At 37.4% G+C, this 21927-nt stretch overlaps 1 protein-coding gene across 12 annotated transcripts in view; it reads left to right on the forward strand.

Annotated features, from left to right (window-relative positions):
* Window positions 1-255: 255 nt before the first annotated feature.
* Window positions 256-21927, forward strand: part of LOC144685612 (histone-lysine N-methyltransferase EHMT1-like) — a 181047-nt gene continuing 159375 nt past the window's right edge. For 7 of the 12 annotated variants that reach the window (XM_078550301.1, XM_078550310.1, XM_078550309.1 and 4 more), the window contains exon 1: window positions 510-1215. In XM_078550301.1, coding sequence (XP_078406427.1) covers window positions 1141-1215 — 75 coding nt within the window. In that variant the 5' untranslated portion in view covers window positions 510-1140. Of the gene's footprint in view, window positions 409-509; window positions 1216-9170; window positions 9302-16736; window positions 16867-21927 lie in introns of those variants that run through there. The other 5 variants (XM_078550306.1, XM_078550313.1, XM_078550304.1 and 2 more) reach the window with 5 other exon arrangements.

The raw sequence follows: 21927 nt of genomic DNA on the forward strand, positions 1-21927 counted from the left end.
ACATTCAGGATTGCTCCAGTCAGTCACACACACACATTCAGGATTGCTCCAGTCAGTCACACACACATTCACTCACATTCAGGATTGCTCCAGTCAGTCACACACACATTCACATTCAGGGTTGCTCCAGTCAGTCTCACACATTCAGGATTGATCCAGTTAGTCACACACACATTCATTCACTCACATTCAGGATTGCTCCAGTCAGTCACACACACATTCATTCACATTCAGGATTGCTCCAGTCAGTCAGTCACACACACAGGGTTGTTCCAGTCAGTCACTCACACTCAGGGATGCTCCAGTCAGTCAAAGCCAGTGTGGCTCTGGGCGGCGATGACGTCACGCGGCGGGCGGGCGCTGCGTCACGCGAGCTGAGCCTGAGCCATGGCTTCACCGGATCCTGAGGTAAAAGCAGCAACTTTTCCCTCTCACACTTTACCCTCCCCCTCACCCCCCCTCCTCCTCCTCCACTATCACCACCTCAAAAAAACACCGCCGCGGGAGGAGGAGTTTGGATGGGGGATGAGGGGGGGGGGGGAAGCATCTTCTCGCCGGAGGCCCCGACCGTCAGAGCGCCGCCTGCAGCTTTTAAAATACCAGGCGACAGCTTGGTTTTTTTTTAATTAAAAGTTGGCGCTTTGTGTGCGTTGTAAAATAAAGAAGCTGCGGGAGGAGGAGGAGGAGGAGTGGGGGAGGGGAGAGGAGGGGAGGGTGGGTTGGCCTGCTGACCGGAGAACCCTGGAGCGTGCCGCCCCGTACCCTGTATAACGTATGCGCTGCCCGTGTCTGCCCAGCGGAGGCGCAGCCGTCAGGCTGGTTCCCGGGCACCGGGCAACAGACGGAACGCAAGCCTGGCTCCAACGTCGAGTCTCTCTCTCTACAAGATTTTTGTTTGGCCAGGCGGTTAGGAAACGCGTGTGTGTGTGGGAGAGAGAGTGAGAGGGCTTTTTTTTAATTGTTAATTCCACCCCCCCCTACTCTTGAACCACCACTCTCTCCCTCCTCTCCCCCCCCATGTATCCGGGCTCTGGTAGATGAGAACAGCGTGGTTTTGCTTTTCATGTGCGAGTCTTCACTCGACAGTTGCCAGCACGTTCAAAAGAAAAGTGCTCTTGCTTTTGGAGGGGGGACTAGAGTATGGAGGATGGATGGATACCTTTCCCAATGGTCAACAGAAGCCTCTTGGAAGTTGAGCTTTTACACGTTGGAAAGGTGGTCTTTTGCACAGTATATACATCTCTGCACTTCTTGCATTGTTTGCAGATTCTTTTGTTTACACAGTGACCATTGATATTTTGAAAAAAATAGTTTTTTCTTTGAAGCTGGTTCCAGTTCTAGCAGACGAAAAACGACTTATTGATTTTACTTGTTGGGCTGTGCACAGTGTAAAGGGGATGAGCATTCTTTTCGGAGTGGTTATTTGGTTACTGTAATCTGGTGGTACAGTAAAGTGGGTCAAGATTTATTGTGATCTACTACCGAGTTCTTCAGCTGCTAAACACACTTATTGTTTTGCAGGTGAATGTCAAGTACATTTTACCTGTATTTAATCATTGCATGTTAATGTAGCTTTGCTTGCTTGTTGTAAATGGATGGTCTTCTGTGTTGAATTACCTTGCTCACTAAATTTACAGTAGTTTAATATTTTAAAGTGGGAAGGTTTGCAATGTCTAATGCTGAGCATTTGGTATCCTTGCCTCAATTAACCTTTCTTTATTTACCAGTTTGTGTCAGTATTCATGCCAAAATGTATCCTTCAGGATCCCACTTTCCCTTGTCATTAATCAGCCTCAAGTAGAGGCCTTTATAGCATTCTGATCCGAGAGCAGGGGGTTCCACTTTAGATGGTGACCAAGCTGTCATTTTGGTAAGGTCAGACTGGCCTGTTTTTCATATAGAAGATACTCCTCTTTATTCCTTTCTTAAAGGTTCTTCTAAATCTGTTTGAGAAGTAATTGCTTTTTGCCCACATCTTTTGTTCATTTTTGAATAATCAGGTATGCCTAATACTTTACAATGTAAGGTAGATAGTCAGAATGCACCAAATCTCTACAAAGTTGTGGCACTAAATGGAAAAAGTATTTTAATTTATTGGAAACGTTTTATCTTTGATCTTTATATTGGGTAAATATCATGTTGAAGTGAAGCTGCTGTTGCATCTCCATTATTGTGGTTGGTGTTTGACTGATGACCTCAAATTGATAAAACTTGGAATCTATCAAACCAAAGAAGATGTTGGTTACTTTTGCTATAGCTGTCATCATAATGGTGCTAGTGATGAAAACCAAGTCATTTTAAATTGTATCTTGCAGCAGGTTATGATCAGTCAACATCTTTTGGTCGTTAGCACATATTTAACATTGTGTATTCATTCATACATAACCTGTTTATACATGTGCCTGGGACATTTGTATTTTAACATGAGTAATGGTATATTCTATTCCAGTTTATATAGTGTGACAACTGTCAATAGCATGGTCAACGTTGCCTCAGTTAAGTTTTAATTGTTCAGGGGGAACTTAGAGTTGACTTTTCCATTACACCATGGGACAGAAAAGGGCCTTGCATGTGCACATGGTGACACCTGCCATTTTTGGGATTACTTGAAATCAGAATTTAAATTTGAAGATCTTGGTCATGCTAATATAGTATGCCTTTTAAATGGATAAAATTTAAACATGAATTTAACCTAGGAAGGATTAGATGTTACTCTGCCCCTGTCGCACAGAATCTCAGTTAATTTGAGGGTATTACAACCTATCCACAGTTACCAAGTGGAGGGCAGTATGACCATTTGTTTCAATTATCGGTAATTATTTTTTTCAATTGAGCCTATGGATTAAGGGATTCAGAAAAATGGGTTAAGGCAGTTTAAAATAAAGTATGTTTTTAACTTCAAACCCATATTTAGAATTTTAAATGATTTGAACCAAACCCTATTGACATTTAGGGGTTGTGTAACTATTTAACCTTTTCCCTGTAATTGTCATATTGAAGTGAACAGTTGGTAGCTGACTTCTGACTTTACCTTGGTGTTTGTGTTAAAGTTAACCTTTCTGTGAAGTAAAATTGTAAAGGAATGATAATATGCCTGTACATCTTTCACTCGATTTGCAATGTGCTGTTTAAAGTTATCTTTTGATGACTTCCAACCTGCATCACCTTCTTCCTATAATTATTCTGTGCTTAAAAGCGGCATCCTTCATAAAATTAAAATTGGACTAGCACACAACGCCAGATGTTTTTTTTCACCAGCGAATTAACATTGCTTATGTTGGGTAGGGCTAGAGATCTGCTTCAAATTCTGTTTTCTGTAAGTGGTGTTGTGGACATTTACAAAATGGAAGGATATGTTCAGATCTTTGTTTAAGCTATAATTTTTCAATAACTGTAAAAACCTGTGAAATATTTTGAGTTTATTATCTTGAATTCCGTATTATAAAAATTAAATGAAGAGGTGTCTTTTTAAGATTTAAGGCAGTACAGTGGATTAGTCTCCAAATGGCAGGCCTTCATGTCTGCCAGCAGCTTGGACCATGAAATGGCTGAATCTGCAGTGAATTTATGTCCAATGAGCATGCTCAGAGTGCTGTAACTGAACCTATAGGGGGAGTAGAAGAGTTGACTTGTTTACTGTAAAGGATTGAGATGGAGCTGATCAAACTAGTAACTATAGAAGCATCCCTTCATTAAATGAATAATTTGATCATCTTTCTTTTTGAAAGCCTTACCTACAGTAGTTGCAATGTTCCAGTGAGTTTTAGATGTCTTCATCTGATGTCTTATTGGGAGAGTGTTGAAATGGGACAATGCCAGCCTTTGTGTTTGCTACTGTTGATTCAACACAGTCTATTAAGTGTTATGGTGTACTCTGTTGTGCCATTTAAACGCTCTTGTGATTTTCAGATTGGTACAGCATGTATATTTTATACAGGGTAAACGCAGTCTCTTGCAGTGCCTAAGAATAATATATAGGTATGCTTTTTATGCTGCCTCTTACCAATTTGGATTCTTACAAATTGCTAGCCTCGTAAGCATTACAGAGCTGATCATAGCTGTTGAATAAAATTGGTTAACTACTCCTTTCGTTCTCCCAATATATAGATCTTTAAGATAAGTTTCCAGTGTTACTGACATGAATTTGCCAATGCAGCAATTCTAAAATGGATCTAAAGTGTTAGCTAGAACATGCACTGTACAATGTAGCATCTGGCTGAAATGGATTAAGGCATGATCCAAAATGATATTTTGACTGACAGCTTGGTAATTGCACAGTGTATAAAAGTAAATTATTTGTTGACCTTCTCAAGAACTATAACTTAGGGTGTTGACCAACAACTGGGAGAATTTTGGATGGTGAGGAAACAACATGCAAGTGTGTTAATCCAAGAACAGAGTAACAGTTTACTATATTGTGTATCAACATGTTATTTTAAACGATGAATATAGTAATGAGAAGGACCGTAATCGTTACCATGCTGAAGAATTGGTACAGCAGCAAACCATTAACAGAAGCTCAGTGAAATTCAACATTTTCAGATTCTTTATTATAAATACAAAAGGTATGCCTGCAAAAGTGCAATTGTCAGAATTATAGCTTGATTGATAAAGGACACCAATTTTTTTTGATCTATCAAGTTGCACTGTCATCCAAGTTGTGCAATTGTAGTTGTTCACAATCTTTTGTATCTTACAGCACTGTTGGTAAAATTACCTACTTTTTATAGTGTGGTGAAGCAGCGGTGAAAGCATTTGAAACAGATGTTTGGGTGAATTTGCTTCATTCTGCCTGTTTAGAAAGAAATGATCACTTTATGTTAGGAGTCGAGTTAATTTTGGCAGGATGCAGAATGTTTCTTTGAAATCAAACATTAATGAAGCCTGGTTTTGCTAGAATTCTAGAACTAGTATCGTTGAAAGGTTCTATGGTGAACATTTTCCAAATGTAAAAAAAAAGCCTGATTTTAGTTAAAATCTTTTTCACAATAGTAGCTCGGTTTTGGTTGTGGTCATCAGTAGGTTGCAAACATGGTTATGTTGGTTGTGGATTTGTTCTCTCAACGCTTTGATTACTACTGAGTTGCAAAAATCCCTGTGCCATATAGTGTGTTGTCTAATTATACTTTGTTTAACTTCTTGTATTTCACAACAGCCTTTGGTATCTGAAATGATACACATATGTGTTTATACCCAACATAATATCTGTACATTGTCTAAGAATAAGGAACTGCCAGTATGGTCAAAAGCTGTGCTTGAAACTGCATGCAGTAATATAGAACGTGAATGGATGAATAGATGAATGGATAACTATTTCTGGTGAATAACAGTTCAGTGTCTTTGTTTGGTTTTAATTTTTTGTCACAGCTTTATTAATGGAAGATTGTCCATGAGAGCACTTAAAATACTTAAGTCTATGTTTGAGATTTATTAGCTTGTATCCCAATGAACAGCTTATTACTGTATTTTATTAATAGGGTAATTATTTCCCTTTAGATCATCATATGTGAAACATTTTGAGTTGTATGTAGTGAAATAATTCATTTTGGAGGGGCTGTTTTGTCTATTAGCACTCTACTTTTAACACCAAGCCAAGATAATTTTTCCAATCATAGAACAAAATATCTAAAAGCGATTGATTTGATGCCTCACAATAATGCCAGAAACCGCTGTTTAGATATTTCTGTAAATCATTGTCTTTCCTTCATCTTACACTGCTGTGCAATTTAGTATTAATTTTTACTGGTGCTTTGGTTTCCATATTTATGCAAGAAGTGAGCTGCAACCAATTAACATTTTGCTTAGTGTACTTTTGGACTTAACAGTACAGTGGTGGAGCTCATGCAGCATTAGGCTTATGTCTGCAAATGGCAGCCCCACATATCTGTCAGAAGCTTGGACCACAAAATGGCTGCATCTGCAGTGAAATGATCTCCAACTAGCATGCTCAAAAACACAATCGGAGCCAATAGGGGGAGTTGAGAGTTGAGCTGCATGCTATATTCAAGTGGAATAATAAAGCACTGTATTTTTTTAAACTCATTTTCAAAAATATCAGAGATCAAACTTTAGCTTACTTTCCCAAAGCCCCTTGCTTTAGCAGATATTCAGAAAGTATTTTTATCAATAGTATGAATTTTACAATAAGTTTGACCATAAACATGTTAAACCGGTGACAGATACATCAATGTTTGAGATTTTTATAGTGCAGTGTGTCCATTCTAACATTGATTCAAAGACCATAGATGCATTTTTCTCAAAGATGCAAGGCCTCATGACTGAAAACAAAACTTGGTTTTTTTAACCAATATTTTATGTAACCCGGCAACAGGATTTATAACCGTGACATGAATTGGCACACTAAAAAAATCTACATTGGAGTTAATTTCTAGATTTGCATCATCTTGGTTTTGAAATTGCCTTAGATTTCACCATTTATTTATGACATGCATTTAGAATTGGGTACTTAAGATGATTAGGAACATAGGCTCCCAATAATGAATGGTTGCACTACACTACTGAATATGACCCCATATGCTTCATGACCGATGATCTTAAAGGGAATGATTCTCTTATCCCATTAATAAAATTCAGCAATGAGCTGCTCATCAGGATATGGTTGTTTTGTAATCTCCCATGCAAATTAACATTCAACTGTATAATGACAAGTAATCACAATGAAAGTTATTTTGTAAACAATTAGGGTAGAAAATAATCCAATGAACTGTACTTGATGCAGCAGAAAGTACCATTTCCAGTTATGTTGTATTTTTTGGAGTACCTTGAATAAATGTTTGTATAAGAATTATTCAACATTGCTTAGATTTTAGCTTCAGTTCATTTAGAAAATGAATGACTGGGAGCAACAGCTGTAAATGTTTTAGAGCCCATAGGCAATTAATCTCAAATGCAATGAGTGTTGACTCTTGACCATGTACAAGCTGTGGCTCAGTTCATAGCACCCTCGCCTTTGAATCAGAAGGTTGTGGGTTCATGTCCCACTCCCGGAAACCAAGAACTGTGAATGTACTCAAAAGAGTTACATGCGATCTGTTGATAACTCGAAAGAGTTACAAAGTTTCTTCCAAGTTTAGGAGAATGATGCAAGAGTAAATTGATATTGGAAACAGAAAAATTTCAGGTTAAAACATTTCACCAAATTTCATACAAGTTTTCAACTGTTTACATGAAGTTGTTCATCCATACATTTTTCCAAAATTCTTTCACAGTTAAACATTTTTAGCATCATAAACTCAACAGTTTTGAATAAGTTCTCTTGTGAGTTCATGAATGTTTGTCCTTACTCAAAGCATGGACAGTTTATATTGGGAGACCTTGAATTTTATGACTTTGAATATAAATGTCAAAACAAAATCCACATAAGACATCTCGCCAGACTAAACTGTGTACATATTTTGAAAAATTCAACTGAGCTACGCTTGCAGCATTGCCTGACCCATTCTTTGTAATCTTGCTATTGTATATGTTATGTGCAGCAGAAATTAGTTCTTAAGGTTGCAGGAATTATTTGGGTATTACTGCTCAGCCACTTTATACTTCCATGAGAAGTTTTAAGAATTTAACATTCCCATGATTTGAAAGCTTAAAAATAATATGGAAATTTTATATTTTAGGTGTTGTTTGGATCAGTGCAAATATTGTAGGCTACTGAAATAGCAAATTATTTGTATTTGTTATGCTTTTCTTAAAGCTTCGTGAAGGAGCTTGTGTATCTCAGAATTTTTATATTTGAGGTTGTCTACAAATGTAAAGATTAGCATTTTCATTTATTTTTCTTTTTTCCTCCTTACCCCTGCTCACATCATTCTTAGGCTTGGAGGGTGGGCATAAGCCCTGCTGGAAAGGCGTTTGTCAGTACGTTGTACAAGCTAAGCTGTTAGGGGGATATGTAAGATTAGATGGTGGTGACTCAATTTTTGTCTTTTCCAATCCATTGGAGAAAGTGCCTGACTTCGGCTACTACCTTGCACATTAGCCATGCAGTGATTCTGGAACTCTGGTAGGACTCAAGTGGCCAAGCACATTGGAGTCCTGACACGTGGTCTGCTGTTGCACTTGATGTTGTTTTACACTATGTTATACTCAAATCATTTTACTTCTGTGAAAAATTAATATTCATCAAATAGTATAATCACACCAATCGTTGGTTCTTTTTCTCCTTTTATATTCTTTTTCTTACTCCTTTTTTTCCTCTCATGCTTGTGGGTTCTCAGTAGCTTGCAATTTTTCTCGCTTGTTGTTCCTGCTGCAGGTGTTCTCCCCCACATGGGTCACCTTCATTTGTCCGCCTGGTCTCTCATTTGGAACGCCCTCACCTGCCAGCATGCCTCCTCTTGGTCTCTGGCCCATCTGTTTGCATCTGTGTGTATTTTCATTCATTCTCCCCTCATGTTTTCACTCATTCGCTTTTGCTAATGTGTTCTCGCTTGTACTTCATCTTTTTATTTCATTCCTTCTGTGTTCTCTCCCTGCTTTCTCATTGTTGTGTGCCCTGACTTTCTTGTTCTTTATCCAGTTCTCTGATGTTTTGACCTTTTTTATTCGTTTGTCAACGTTTTCTTCTTGCTTTCCAGTTCATGTACGCAGTCCTTTTTCTTTGTCATTTCTGAACTTCTCTCTAATGCTTTCTTCTTTTCTTCTTTATTATGCTTGTGTTCTTTCTGACTCTCCTCTGGTTTATTCTCCCCCCCCACCGAACTCTTGTTCATGCTTTCTTTATAGTTTGTGCGTGCACTTCCATTTTTTTCTTTTGTCCTTTTGTATGTTTATGCTATCACTTCTTCCCCCCCCTTTTTGTTCGCTCTCCAGTTCTTTATTTTGTCTCATTTATTCCCTTTCATTAGTAGCATTCGTTTTCTCTCAATTTGTCACTCTTCTCATTTTTTATGTCTCTTTCTGATTTTTGTGTTTTGTGTTCCCTATCTTTAGTTCCTTTCCTATTCACTCTCCAGTTCTTGCTCTATCTCTCTTCCCTTGAGTCAGTTTTCCATCCCTCCTAAAGCAGTGAAAGGTCCACAAGCTCTGTAACAGTAGTATATTATGCCTCCTTATGTTCTCTTTGTCAACCTGGTCAGCCGCATCATAATCCTCCAAATGCCTCTCCTATTGTCCAGCTTGTTGAAATTGCCTTTACTCTTACTTATTTGCAGATTCCACCTTGGCAACATGTCTACTTTGATTTGGTTGAGGAAGCTTCATCTTTCACTATTTGTTACTGGAGCACTTTGTTGTCATCTTTTTTGAAAGCAAATTGTATTCTGCTACACCAGAGTTAAACAAGGTACTTAATTCTGCAAATTCTCAAAGGCTTTACAGCATCAAATATATTCAGTATAATTTCAAAGGTTGTGAAGCTTGCTTCCATCTTTCCAAAGGGTCTTTTGGTAAAGAATTAATGTCCTGGAAATTGATTCTTTAAAACAGAATGGCTTTGCTCACTCATTGGGAATAAGACTTCAGAGCCAGGCCTGCAGTTCAAATCCAAAGAAGTGCAAACATTTAAGGTCACCAAGCTCCATTTTGCACAACAGTTGAATGATCATCTTACTAAGTATTCTTCTCTTATGAAAATAATTCTTTTACTGTTGTATATGATTTTAAAGTAGATAATTTTAGTCCAGGAGTATCTTGGTACTATGATTTTGAATATAAATCAAAGAATGGTTACTGCACAGAAGGAGCCCATTTGGCCCATCATTTCTCTGCCAGCTGTCTGGAAGAGCAAGCACCTAGTCCCACTCCCCTACCTGTTACTTGTAGTCCTGAAATTTTTAAATGGAAATTAGATTCCTGAACATAACATCTACATACATATGGCAGAGTGACTCTGCTGAAGCACCAAACTGGTGCACCATGAGGTTTCGGCTGCCTGTATTTTTTTCTTCCTTGATTTGCACATTCTCTGGATTTTCAATTTATTGTGTAGTACAGTTCTGGAATGCTTGTAACCATTTATAATATTCACCAAGGGAATGATCCTTTAAGAGATTCTGTCAATGTCTTTTGATCCAGATGATCTTTTGGACTCTTTGTTCATCAGAGCGAATAGTTGATTTTCTTGTCCAACCTGCTAGGACTCTGTATCATTTGGCAACTCTTTCTCATATGGTCATTCAACTCTCTTAAAATGCATGGTTCTATTAGCAAGTTCCTCATCAGCCTTCTGTGGGTGTTTGGATTATTGAGAACAAGTCTTTAAGTGATGGTCTCTGTTTTTTTCACTTAATTTTCATCGCTCAGCTGAACACGGTGGGTGTGCATCCACAGGGCCTTGCATTCTTCAGGCATCTTGCCCAAATAACTATAGGCCATACATGACCACAGGCAATGTTAGCTTGCTTATTTGATCTTATTTCAATCTTGGCATCAAGAAGAACTTCCTATCTATATGGAACCATTGGGTAAGGTTTCCTTTTTTATGGTTTTAGGAGAATAACAGGTACCTCTGATATTCTGACAATAATTGGGCAATTGAAGCCTCCAGGTTCTCACTAATTACAGCCTTCGCTCTTTTGGAGATAGGAAAACCAGTAGGAGGTGCCCTCATTCTTAACCCACCTTGTTTGGTGTTAAGATTTAGATAGGAAATCAGAAGTTGACCTGATGCTCAGCATACTGTGGTATCTTAATCTTGTTCCTTGCCAAATATATTTGTGAGAGTTCATCTGTGCTTGAATTTCTTGTGTAAGGACTGTCTGACTCTGTCCTTGCATATGGGCTCATGAACTGTATGCACTTGCAAATAGATCCTCTTTTTTTGTCAGTCTGTTCAGGTTGTTCTTTGACCTCAAGCCAGATTTCTGCCTATTCTTCTTATCTTGGATTTGTGGGTTGTTTTGGAGTCTTGGCATAATATATTTGCAGCACATATGCTTAGGTAGTTATGTTTTTATTTGAAAAAATCTTATGAAACCCTTGTGTTTAGGTTAGTCAGTTCCAAAGTGAACTTATTAAGCCCATCGTAGAAAATATCATGTAGATTTCTTCAATGCATTAATTCTGCACTTCATTTGTGGAAATCCATTTTTAGCCCTTAGTCTCAAAGTTTTAAGAGTGATTTCTAACAGTGTTAATACAGTTTGTTTTATGGCATGCTGTTTCTTCAGAATGTTCATGGTGTGTATGTGTCTTTGGTTAGCCACTCAGGATCTCTAGATCATGATATTGCACTGTACTAATCTTGTCAAATCTTCAAAATGAAGCTAGCAAAGAAAAGATTCCATGATCCTGATGAGATGATAAAATCAAGAATAGTGGTAATACTATTCACAGTCAAGTCTTGACAGCCATGCAAAGTTAGTTCGCAAGCCTGTCTCTTATGTAAATTCATTGGAGGTAAGACTGGGAAGGCAATAGCTTGGGTTGTACGTTTGACAGAAAATAATCTTAGTCTAACCTGTTTCTGTTTCTGGTTGGTATAAAGGAATTTCGAAATTCCCTCATTGCTTAAATAGTTAAGATATTTGGTATTTTCTGTTTGATCCTAATCCTTAATTCAGGGCTGATGCAAAATGCTTCTGCTTTTGATCTTGATACTGCAGGCTCATGCTAATTGAACATATGCATCAGTAAGATGTGGAAAAACCTTTAAATATGAAGAAAGAGACCTCTGGACCAATGTTGCAGGATTCTTGATGTATCATTAATGTAATTCAGACATTTCTCCTTCTATTAGGGAGGAAAACCTGTATAACTTAGGTTGTGTTAGAGATTTGGACAAGTGCCCCAAGGTATCCCAATACTGTCCTGTCTTTGCAGTTTGTGCAGGAGTTTGCTGAGAAGATTAGTTTTTTTTTGCAAAGCCTAGGTGATTAGCCAGTTCTATTGTCCAGGACATTCCCAAGGCAGAGAACGTGGAGGCAAATTATGAAAGAATGATGGTGATGTCATGCTTGAGTTTTAAAAGTTTGGAAATTGCAAGGAAGAAAAGGCTTAGGAATCACTTCCATGATCTTGAGGTCCAAAGACAGAACAACCTGGATTTGCAATCAATGACGAAGGGCTGGTGCCTGCTGCTTACTGTGAAAAAGCTGCCAACAAAGATTTAGAGCATCTACTTCTCCTATCGTGACATGACTTTGAATCTGGCGCAATCTACAGAGAATCTCGTGCCCAGGAGCAATGAAGTCATTAAGCTGGCTGAATTGAATTCTCACAGCAAACCAGGGAGTCAAAAACATTATAATAATTTTTCAAGAAAAAGACATAGATAAGCAATTTAGGTAGAAGCTGAAATATTATAAACTTGAACTTATTATTTTAAAAATCATGGAACTTTTATATGTTCAAAGGAATGGTACTCCATACTTGTAAAATTAGGTTTTAGGACCAGAGAGGCTGTTCAGCAGTAATTATTACTTAATATGCTGTTAAAACTTAATTATGCTCTCATGACAGGAAGAGAGAGAGTGATTGCCTTTCCTTCTCTCCAGCACTAAAGTATGAGGGAGATGTTAAATGTACCCCCAAGGTACAGATAATATTCAAAGATTTGGGTTTTGTGGAGATTTGAGATCAAGTAGAATGTTTGTGCAAATAAGAAAAGGGAGCATTTTAGGCAAAGCTTTAGCAGTGGAACTGATGTGGGAGATTCATTTTGAGGGCAGAGTGGATAGCGAGACCAAAAGTGTTCATCGATAAAGAATGAAAGGTTGGCTGCCAGCAGTGGCTTAGACTTGCAACAGAAAAGAGACAACCTTGGGCATCTTTCTGTGGTTATCAGAGGTTGGTTGAAAAGCATTAATAACAGAAACCTGTGAAAAGAATAAATACAATTGTTTTCACTAGATTGGATTAACAGACTTGTCTTATGCTATTTACCTAACAGTTTTCCCTACTGATAGTACTATGGCACTGGCAACTGCAAAATATTTGACGAATTCAAATATCCAACATTTTGCAAATTAGCCAAGAATGAAAAGTTTCAATTTATGAAGCATTTGGCTCTGTTTCAGTATTACTCTGTAATAGTATCCAGTTTTAAACCTTCTCCTACATCGTCTTCATATCATAGTAATTACTTATATTCCCTCAAGATCCAAATGGTTATGAAATATGGTAGGCTTGATTAGGCTGGCATTGAAGATAAAGAACGTCAGCTATCACATCCTTGTTGCTTAAAAAATGAGGGGGAGAAAAGATGTCTCACCTTAGTATTCGGATCTTGTGGCCAGGCAGTATTAAATTATTTGTGTTTCATTAATTTATTAATAATAAGATTCATGACTGTTTACAAGGTTCGAGGTGAGCAGGCAAGTTTTGCTTTGGTAGAATACTGTAATTTTCCACTTTTGGGAGACCAAATTTCTTAAGTTTTCCAACTAATGAATTTTCATGTAGAGCAGTTGAATTACAGTGGCTTGTTTTGAAATCTGGTGGAACTACTGAGGTTGGTTCCTGATGTAATTTGCATCCTAATTCTCAGCAGGATTTGTAGCACTCTGACAAGCAACACTCTGCAGAAGTGAGATGGCGTAGTGCAACAAGTGATACCATAAAATTGCCTATGTGGATTCATAGACCTGACTCTTAATTTGCTAGTCTTTTATGATGCTGTGAGAGTGTTGAATGTAGGTGTCTGTTTAGTATTGGAGCTGCGGTGAATGGAAATATGGAGGGCCCTGTAATTGAATTCTGTTTGTACACCTCCCAATACAGGGTTCGCAGTGATATAAACCAACCATTAGGAGAAGGCTACCTGCTCTTAGTTGGCTTGGTTAGTTAGTTTTTGGGTGGAGAAAATTGAACTTTTCCTTAAATTAAAAAAAATGCAAATTCCCTGATTCTGTCCCCAGTCTCCCTGAGTTGATTATAATGGACAATCTCAACAAGCCTAATAGAAATTTGGAAAACCTAAGTGGTTTAGAATTATGATCGCTTCTTGACCCAGCGTATCAGAGCAGCCAAAGGAGTTAGCTTATTTAGGTAACGTACAGAAAATGAAAACCATTGCATCCTTGGAGACAGTGACCATAGAATAATCAATTTCAACATAATCTGGAATTCAGGAAAAAAAACAAATTAGACGCTGTGAAAAGGCCAAATTTGAAGAAATAAGGGAACTGCCAAAACAAATAGAGCTGAATCCAGAGTAACCTTTGAGGAAATTAGGGGTGAGAAGAAAATTTTGGAAAGGGAAGTTCTAATGGGTGAAAACATAACATACTCTTTAGAAAAACTATACTCAGTTTAGTGAGAGAGGCACACTGGGTGGCTTCTTTGTGTTTTTATTTCATGGATTTTCAATAAGGTAGCGCGTCCAATGACTGTCTTGCTGCAAGTGTTACGTGGTGATTGTGTTTTTTTCCTGCACGTACGCATTTTAGCAGCATGAGTGTAAATTTAGATATCAGGTGACTTCATTTTATTTATCTAAATCTGACTGGACCTGGCTTCTTATCAATTTCGGTGGGTAAGAGCATCCAGCTTCTCAACATTGAGTTTACAAGATTGTGGCCTGGACTTTCACAGAGTCATATCAAAATGATGGATGGATCTGGAAGTCCCATCCCCATACCCGGCAGAAACCATTTCGCTGGGGTGGCAGGGGGTGCAGATTGGGGGTCGGATATGACTCCTACATGTGATGGGAAACTGGAACTCAGGGACGTTTGAACTCAGTACTGAGTTCAAACAGATTCCTTTTTCACTGGAGCAAGGACTTTATCCTGCAGCATGTGAGTTACAGATTTTTAGAGTAGATGTAAATGCTCTTGAAGGACAGATATGTAGAATCTTCAAGTTATTTATATCCCCAGTCCTTGAAAAGTTTAAACCCCTGCCTGCCTGTGTCTGTGAAAGTTGAAACAGATCTGTTTCAGCAGTGTTGATAGTACTTAGGGTTATGTTAGCAAACAGCTATCATTCTAGCATTATTAATGTTGATTGTTTTCCACAACCTATCATGCTCACAGTGGGGGTTGTAAGTTCACAGTTTGATTGACAGCTCAGAGGTTATTAAATGATTAGCTGTCTTTAGTGTGGGAGTATGAATTCAAATGTTTGTTTTTATAAGGGATTAAGTACTTGAAGTGAATTAAATGTATTGAATGGACATTCATGATTGAGAGTTTTTTTTATATATAGTGAAATCTGTAATAGATATTTAGAACTTTATTTCATCTCAGCATGGTTCCTGAAGTCTGCCCATGGTGGATACTGGGTGAGTTAGCATTGGGGCTATAAGGGGCCATGGGGATGGGTGGGGGGCATGGGTTGGCCTGGAGGGTATGAGAGGCTATTGGGGGTATGTGGAAGCATGAATTGGCATGTATGGGCATGGGGAGTGGGTGGGGATGCATGATTGTCAAGGTGAGGGCCAGATGTTTAAGAAAACAACTGGGACAAAGTCCCAGAGAACCGAGGTGGGCCTTTCCACAACCAGTAGCCCCCATGGCTGTCTCTGATTTGCATCCAAGGGTGTGGGGATGGGCATAACTCCACCTTGCACCCTCCCCACTCTGAAAGAAGGTCCTGTCATTTCGGGTAGTTTTTCCCAAGGTGGCTGTGGCGGATTTCCTGGCTCTGTGCACCCACTTCGGGAGAGGAAACCCAGGCTTAAGAGTCTTTGGAGGCTGAAGTTGATTGGCCTTCTGTCGGTGTTGAGTTCTGACCTGGAGAACAATACTAAAATGCCACTAATGGAGGTACCTGATTATAGAGGCATCTGCCAAGTTCACTATTGCTTGATCAATTTTTTGTATATGAGTTGTCAGTTTCTTTTGATTATTGTCATACTTGTAATAATTGAGCATTAGTAAATGTAATTGTCTTGGTAGCTACTGGGGAGCAGCACATCCAGTTCTTTCCCAGTGGTATTTGCGTTGGTATATTCTAGTGGTATGTTGCAGTATTTTTAAGGCTGGTGAATATTGTACCCTCTCATCAGTATAGTCAAATTTTGAAGTGGAGAAAGTGTAACACAAATTTTACAAGTAATCAGTTAATTTTGAATTCTGTGATGACTTCACATTGACAACATTTTCTTTGATATATTTGCTCAAGATTGTAAACAAAGAATGTATTTACATAAAAATGCCCCTCATCACCTCAGTATGTCCCAAAGTGCTTTATAGCCAATTGTGACGTGGTGAATTTGGGAACCAGTCTGGCAAACAGCAATGCTAAGTAAATGTCCAGTTTATGGCTAGGATTTTGCAGTCAGCGGTGACCCAGTGGTACTATCCATTTATTATACTTGGATTTGCCCACAGACTTTCTATGGTCTTTAGCACTGGAACTTACAAATATTAGAAATTCAAAACAGTGTGGCACTCTCTACAGGGGATCTAGCACCTGTGTGAACAGGACAAGAAAATGCATATCCTTAACTAATTAGATTTGAGAACCCTTACTGAGGCATGCAGAATCTGGACCAAGAAATGTAAGAGAATGGTTAATTGAATGGCAAACCATTTACAAATAGCAAATGTAAAGAGAGGGAAGGGATGATGGAATTGAGAGAGATTTAAAAATAACAAATAAAAAGTAAATATTTATTTAACATTTTAAAATCTCCAACAATATTTAAAATCTGAAGGAATGAGATTCTACATTTAGAGAGATTGTTTGGCAGTGATTAAGACTGATCATGTTCTTAAAAATTTACCTAAACTGGAATGGACAAACCCTAACTATTTTCTGGCATGTTTAGTGGGCATGTATCACACATTTAACCCCACTTCATACCCTTCCATTTGTTTGAATGCTGGGTGTCTCAGCTAGGTATTGTTATAATGAAGCTTTTGGAGGAGCACAGGCAACTTGAACAGCAACTCCCTGGTTTCCGCTTTTAACTGTGCATGTGCAGTCGCTGGAAATTTCTCTCCGATTTACACTTCAATAATGGTAAGTGCTGTTAACCTCCTTGTTATTTCTACAACAAAATCTGGGCCCACATATTTAAGGTTTTGACAGAGATGAATGTTGGCCAGGACATTGGGAGGACTCTTTTGCTCTTCAAGCTGCCAACATCTCAAAGGCAATTAGGGATGGGTAATAATTACTGGGCTTGCCAGTGATGGTCACATCCTATGAATAAATTTAAAGCAAACGTGAGGGATCAGACGGGGTCTCAATTTAATGTGCCAGCCAACAGATGGCATCCCTGAGAATACAGCACTCCCTCAGTACTGTACTGAAGTGTCGGACTAAGTTATATGCTCGAGCCTGTGGAATGATACTTGAACCCACTACCTTTTGACTCAATCGAGAATGCTAGGCACTGTGCCGTTACTGGTACCTAATGTAATGACAGGTGTCTCACTATTTCAAAATTAAAGGCAACATGATTAAATAAGTTGCACATATGGATACTGTTTTATGGGTGGACAAAATTAGAGCAAAAGAAGATAATTTTTGTATCACACCATGTTGAAACTTGAGTATTAAAACATTGTAGTTCTGTAGTATTTCCATATGAAATAATTATTCTAATCTTTAGGTAATTTGCATACTGTGGGTAAGTTAGTGGATATGGATTTCTTGTAATTTATACTACAGCTTGCTCAAATCTCAGCAAAGCATGCCCAAGTGGCTTTGTCACCGATATTGATTTTTCTTTTTGGATAAGTGTACCCTGGTAATTTGGTTTACATAACGATTGTTCGTTTAAATCATGAATAAGAACTTCTTGTGTCTAAATTTTGTTTTAAAACTTAGCATGTACTTTGACAGTACCAAATATTTTGACACAATTTTATTCTTAAAATGTATTATAGAGTGCGATGATTATCAGATTTACATTTTTGTTTCTTTGTGCCGGAACTATTGTTGAAAATATTGCACAAAGGAAATGTATATGATCTATAAATGAAAAAAAACGCCTCTGTTCTGATTTCCTATTAATTCTGTCCTTCCATCACAGCAGACTGCCAACCAAATAAGGATTTCTTATTGAGATATTGAGACTTTACACCCTATTTCACAATTAACTAAAATGATTTTGATTTGTTGTATTATATTTGCGGTTACCTGCTCTGGATGTTTGCATAGCTGAGAGAAAAATATAGCATTTGATAAAAAGGATGTAATAGAAAAGTGGCTGATGTTTACAAGGCTTCAGCTTATAAGGAATTCACATGATAAATTAAACTGTTCTAGTTTTACTGAATTCTGATTGGCATTAAGAGAATAGCACTAGATGCCTAACAATTTCTTTAAACCATTGAAAAGGTCAAGATTTGGAACAAAAATTAGATTTTTAACATCAAAGTTTGACTGAAGATTAGCATTTTGGGGCTGTTAACCTGGAGCTTATTTCTTGGAAATATCCTATATATATTTACCCTCTATGCCTCTGCAAACCTAAGTAAAAATTGAACAACCAAACAATGAGGGAAAAATGAAAGTGAACAATATTAAAATAGTTTTTGATGAGATGCGATCCTTTGCAAAGTTGTAATTCACTCCTTCAGCAAATTTATTTTAGCAAAAGTTATATTTAATTAGGTTTTAATTAAAGTGAGCAGAACCTCCTGACATCTTTCCATGAAAACCCTAATGAACAGATATTAGCTGGCTGCCCAAAATTTGGTACCATTTGAGGATTATCATTATTTGAATATTCCTCAGACGCTACCTTGGGATGTTGAAGGTGTCAATTCTCCTTTCCCACTTGAATCTCATTCTCTAAATAATTACACTGATTGTTGAAAGTGGTTGAGATGTTAAATAGGCATTTTCAATTCGTAATTGTAAGCAACTTGACATTAGTTCGTTTCAAAATTTCATCCACAATCTATTTGCTCACTTCATTGTGCCATCATCATAAAAAAATAGAAAAAATGACTATGATGAATGAATAAATTGCACAAGAACTGAAGTTACATAGGAACATAGAGATTTATGGAGATTGAAGGTGACCATTCAGTTCATTGTATCTGTGTTGTGAAGTTGGAGCGAGATAGGAGTTTTATTTCTGGTACTGCATTCAAACCAGGCAGTCAATTAGTCCCAATATTTCTACCGTGAAGTTTATATTCTAGGAGTGCTTCCATTTTCTTCAGTTGCTGTTAAAAATATGACCTATAATGTTGGCGTGAGACTGGGTCAGTGGCAACTATATTGCTGAATTAATTTCAGTCTTCACTTATTAAGGGTCTTCAATGTATTTAGCATTTAAATATGCCATTCACCCAGGGTTTCTAGATTTCTATCTCATATTAAGAACTGATTAGCATCCATGAAGCGCATATTGTAGTACCCTACAGTGCAAATTATAAGTAGTAGCCATTTTGGATTTATGATTCAGGTTCTCAATGTTATCTTTGAATGGCTGCTGTAACATCATACAAAATGAAAAGCACAGCTGTATGAAATATCCTGTGTCTACAATAAGAAATTTTTTTAAAAAAAAATCATTTTAAATTTAAAAAAATGTAATAACTTGTACTATTTGGAAAAGCTTGATAATTTGCCAACATGGTGGCACCTTTGCTTTTAAAAATTAAATAGGATTTGCATTTGGAACACATTCATGGTTGAGTAAGTAAGAGGTTTCTTTCTGTGTTAAGCTTTCTCTTGTTTCATGAAATTTCCAGTTTGTAAGAGATTGAGTTGAGCCAAAAAAACTATTTTAAAGTAGTTTTGGAGAAAATTAACAAATAAAATTCTTTAAAAATGTTTCCTTGCAATGTTCATGGAATTTTGTCCTTTAGCCTTCTAAAAAGAATTTGGACAAAACTAGCCCTATTGATTTGAGTTGGGTTTACTTTACATTTGAAAACTATAATAGAAATATGTTCATTAAATGATCTGAAATACTTGCTTGCATAATGATTCTGCCACCAGAATTGTAGAGGACGACCAAAATACATACTAATTTAAAGTTCAAATCTTTTCCAACTTGGAGTCAATTGCAGAAGGTCACTAACTAGCACTTTTTCATAAGCATCTTTATGTAGCCTTAATTTCACACAGCTTTGCAAAAATCAAATACCTTAGTCGCCCCTTCAAACTATTTGACTGTTTCTCAATTTGCATTTATTTTCAGCAGTTGACAGCTCATTCTAAATTGTCAAAGTGTGGAATCATAAAGCTTAATTGAATGAAGTGAAGATAATCTTCTGACTTATGTTAACATACTGGCCTCAGTGTCATTGAGTGAGGTGCCTGTTGCACCTTAATGTTTCAATTATAGTCGGGATCCCAGGACATAACAAGCGAAGGTAAGGGATGTTGAGCACTAGTCTTGGCCTGTAAAGGAGTGACCTTTAAAAGGGAGAATTAGGGAACTAAATCCATAAAATAATACTCTTGTCATTTAAAATTAAACGTTTTAATCATTCATGCTAGTTAGTGATTCAGGCAATAAAAAGCCTCCTGACCAGACAAGAGTTATTTCATGTTGAGGAAACATTCTGATTTTTTTTTTCCCTTTTTCTTTTCAGTATTATTTTCCTGCAAATCTCTGCACAACACACATTTTTCTGTACAATTCGGGGAAAAACATTTAAAAATTACATTTCCATAAAAAGCCACCAAACATTAATTTGAAATGCTCATCAAAGTGTAATTTTTAAATTTTGTCAGATGATGTATCTAATACAAAAAACTAAGTGCACAAGTTATAAAGTAGAATGGAGTTTTTTTTTGAATGCTAAAAATGCAAAAGTTTGAAATAGAAACCCAAGATTTTTGAAATGCAGCAGGTTCATCATCTAATAAGAGAACGTGGGGGACCTGTTCTGATAACTTGCATCAGAAGCGCATTATAGCAGCTGCTCTGTGAAAGGACTCTACACTCAACTCTTCAATTTTACTTGTTGTTTACCCTTTCTCTGCTTCATTTTGCTGAGTCCTATCAAGGTGAAACAACATTTTTCAAGTTGTGACAAATAACCTGCAGTAGAAATTATAATCTACCTTTTTAGAGATACTAATGGACCAGATTATGCTCTCAAAATAAAGGTGAAGCTAATGGCACTGACAATTATTTATGGGCAAATGGTACAGCAACTTAAGCGAGGAGCAGATGCATGATTAAATGCCAGTACTCAAAGGTTGCTGTCCTAGTTACGCTGTTTGCTCTTAGTTTCATGAAAATGGCATCTCGCTGCCTGGCTTACCCTTGAAATGTATTGAATGGTGTGAATGTGTTGTATCTGTGCAGTAGATATGAATTAATCTTAAATTTTGTCAAATTGAGTCTAAATGCCCTTTTAATGATGCAACGACTGTACTTTACCGCCACTTGCCATCTCTGGCACTGAAAATTAATTATTACAAATGTGGAGCCTCATTCGTTCATGGTATTGTTTGAGATTTTTAAAAGTTAAATTTAAAAGTGAAACTTTTTAAAGACTTTTTTTTCTTCTCTTAAATAGAGGAAAGCAAGATTGGTTTATCTGTACCTGATTTGACATTGAATTGACCCACCCTTAATTTACGTTTCTGCCCATGTGCTATTAATTTCACAATCCTTCAATTTGATTGGTTAAGAAGAAAACCAGTTGCTTGCCTGTTCACTCAGGCCCCAGATGCCCGTTTTCCCCTCAATATACTGTTATCAGCTTGCAATTCCACAACTCACCACACTAAAAAAAATTAAAACCTTAAAACGGGCAAGTCCAACAAACAGCAGATGGTGTTAGATGCCCTGTCACAACAAAATCTGGGCTGGTGTGTATTTCCAGTTTTTCTGTTTTTTTACAAGGTGCAATTAAGTTGGCACATTATAAACCCACTACAGATTGGAAACCTTGCCCTCTCTTTTTTTCTGGTAGATAGTTCATTAGTTGCTTTTATTGCAATTGCTTGAAGTGACTGACATTCCCTACCTTCTCTGCCTTTGAATTCCCTTGGTTATCACTGTGTCTTTTAAGTGCCACGCATAGAATGACATTACATTCAGCTTCTCGTATGAGGTGGAAAAGTGGCAACCTAAAGGCATGACTTAATGTTTGTAGT

This window comes from Cetorhinus maximus, chromosome 10, assembly GCF_964194155.1.
Source record: "Cetorhinus maximus chromosome 10, sCetMax3.hap1.1, whole genome shotgun sequence".
Taxonomy (NCBI): Eukaryota; Metazoa; Chordata; class Chondrichthyes; order Lamniformes; family Cetorhinidae; genus Cetorhinus; species Cetorhinus maximus.